The sequence below is a fragment of the Halyomorpha halys genome, unplaced genomic scaffold (genome assembly GCF_000696795.3).
Source record: "Halyomorpha halys isolate HHAL.00 unplaced genomic scaffold, Hhal_1.1 Scaffold78.1, whole genome shotgun sequence".
NCBI lineage: Eukaryota > Metazoa > Arthropoda > Insecta > Hemiptera > Pentatomidae > Halyomorpha > Halyomorpha halys.
The window spans coordinates 1,116,372-1,117,995 of NW_027108467.1; the positions used below are offsets into that span (position 1 = coordinate 1,116,372).

At 34.5% G+C, this 1,624-nt stretch overlaps 1 protein-coding gene across 3 annotated transcripts in view; it reads left to right on the top strand.

The window, feature by feature from the left end:
- LOC106692922 (micronuclear linker histone polyprotein) overlaps positions 1 to 1,624 on the top strand; it is a 36,211-nt gene that overhangs the window by 9,384 nt on the left and 25,203 nt on the right. For all 3 annotated transcript variants that reach the window (XM_067046801.1, XM_024359015.2, XM_067046802.1), the window contains exons 5-7: positions 1,049 to 1,114; positions 1,238 to 1,309; positions 1,407 to 1,457. In XM_067046801.1, coding sequence (XP_066902902.1) covers positions 1,049 to 1,114; positions 1,238 to 1,309; positions 1,407 to 1,457 — 189 coding nt within the window. The remainder of the gene's footprint in view (positions 1 to 1,048; positions 1,115 to 1,237; positions 1,310 to 1,406; positions 1,458 to 1,624) is intronic.

The window sequence follows — 1,624 nt, forward strand, 5'->3', positions numbered from 1 at the left end:
ATAATTTAAGTCGGAAATTTAGCTTTTGTTTTGTTATTTTTATGTGGGGGGGAGGTCCATATAAGTCGTTTGTCTAATGTCAATCCAAGGTATTTTACTGTGTCTGTCCGGGTCAGAAAAACCGGAGGACATAGACCACGACGGAGCGTGAAAATTATTAGCACTGAATTCTCAATGTTTATCGCTGTTTTCCATTTGGTACACCATTCTTGGATGTGAGGTAGGTGTATTTGTAAGTGTTGTGAGGCTTGTGTTGGATCGACATGCTTGGCTAAAATGGTTGTGTCGTCAGCATTTGTGGCCGTGAGAGTGTGTTCCATTGTGGGTAAATCGGAGGTAACCAACGTGTAAATTAAAGAGCCCTGCGGAACTCCGGCTTCTGCTACGAAATATGAGGTGAGTGATGAGCCCTGTAGAATTCGGAAGTATCTCTCTTCTAAATAAGACTGTAGGATTAGATAGTAAGTGCTGCGAAGAACTCTTTTCTCTCTGTTGTTGTCTGTGGCTTTAGGGCGTAAAACCCTGAGGTCATTAACGCCCATGTTTCGTGATTTATAATTCTGTTTCATTTATATTTATAATTCTACTTCACTTTATTTTTCTCTTAAAAAAAATTTAAATAATTACTTCTTTTGGTATTTTTTATTACGTATAACAGATTTTCTTATTTAAAAGGCCATTCCTTTTTAAGAAAACTAAGACCATTTCCACGTTCTTCTGGTCATCATTCAGAGCATCCGATACACTCACACACCCAATCTACTCAAGTTCGCAGAATAATAATGACATTTCTCAAATATGTGACTGATCATAAGTACACTGTTGTAGTATTGACATTTTGGCGGTGGCTGCTTACTGATCAGATATCTATGAGTTAAACTCGTATGACCTATTCTCAATCTGGCAATAGCTACCTCCTCCCTGATGAATGTTGTATGATACGCGTTCCGCATCAGAGTTTTAATGATATTAACAATCTTCCAAAACATTAATTTAGTATATTTCAATCCTGTTGCCACATAGAATTTATTAAAAAGATATTTTACAGAAACCAAGGAAAAACTAAAACCAAAGAACAGCATAAGTGATGATGAAGTAACAGAAGTTTTTGTGAGTAAGTTTGGTTTATAATATTAATTTCATACTATCTCTTGAAACATTATTGCTCATTAAGAATAATACTAAGTGGTTTAAGTACCAAGTACATCTTCAGTTATACTTATGAATTCTGTTATAGGTCGTCATGAGAAAAAAAAATTAAAAAAAAATCATAAATCAGATGAAGGGAATATAATTGAAATGGAAGAAAGTAAGGAATGGATATCCGCTATAAAATATATTTAAAATATAATTATAATAAACATAAAAATTCGTAATAACTCGCCTATTATTGTTTTAACTTTCAGCTAAACAACATGGCACCAGACAGAAACCACCTAAGCAGTTGCCATCAGAAGGTAAGTGTGACTTTGGAGTTTAAATGACCTTTATCATTAGAGAATAATTTATCAACTGTCACTATAGCAACTTTATCTTTTCTTAAAATGACATTAAGCCTGATCCAACAACCACTTCTCATTGTCTGCAACTCTAAGGAGCATGCGCAGTTAGGGTTTTCTCATTC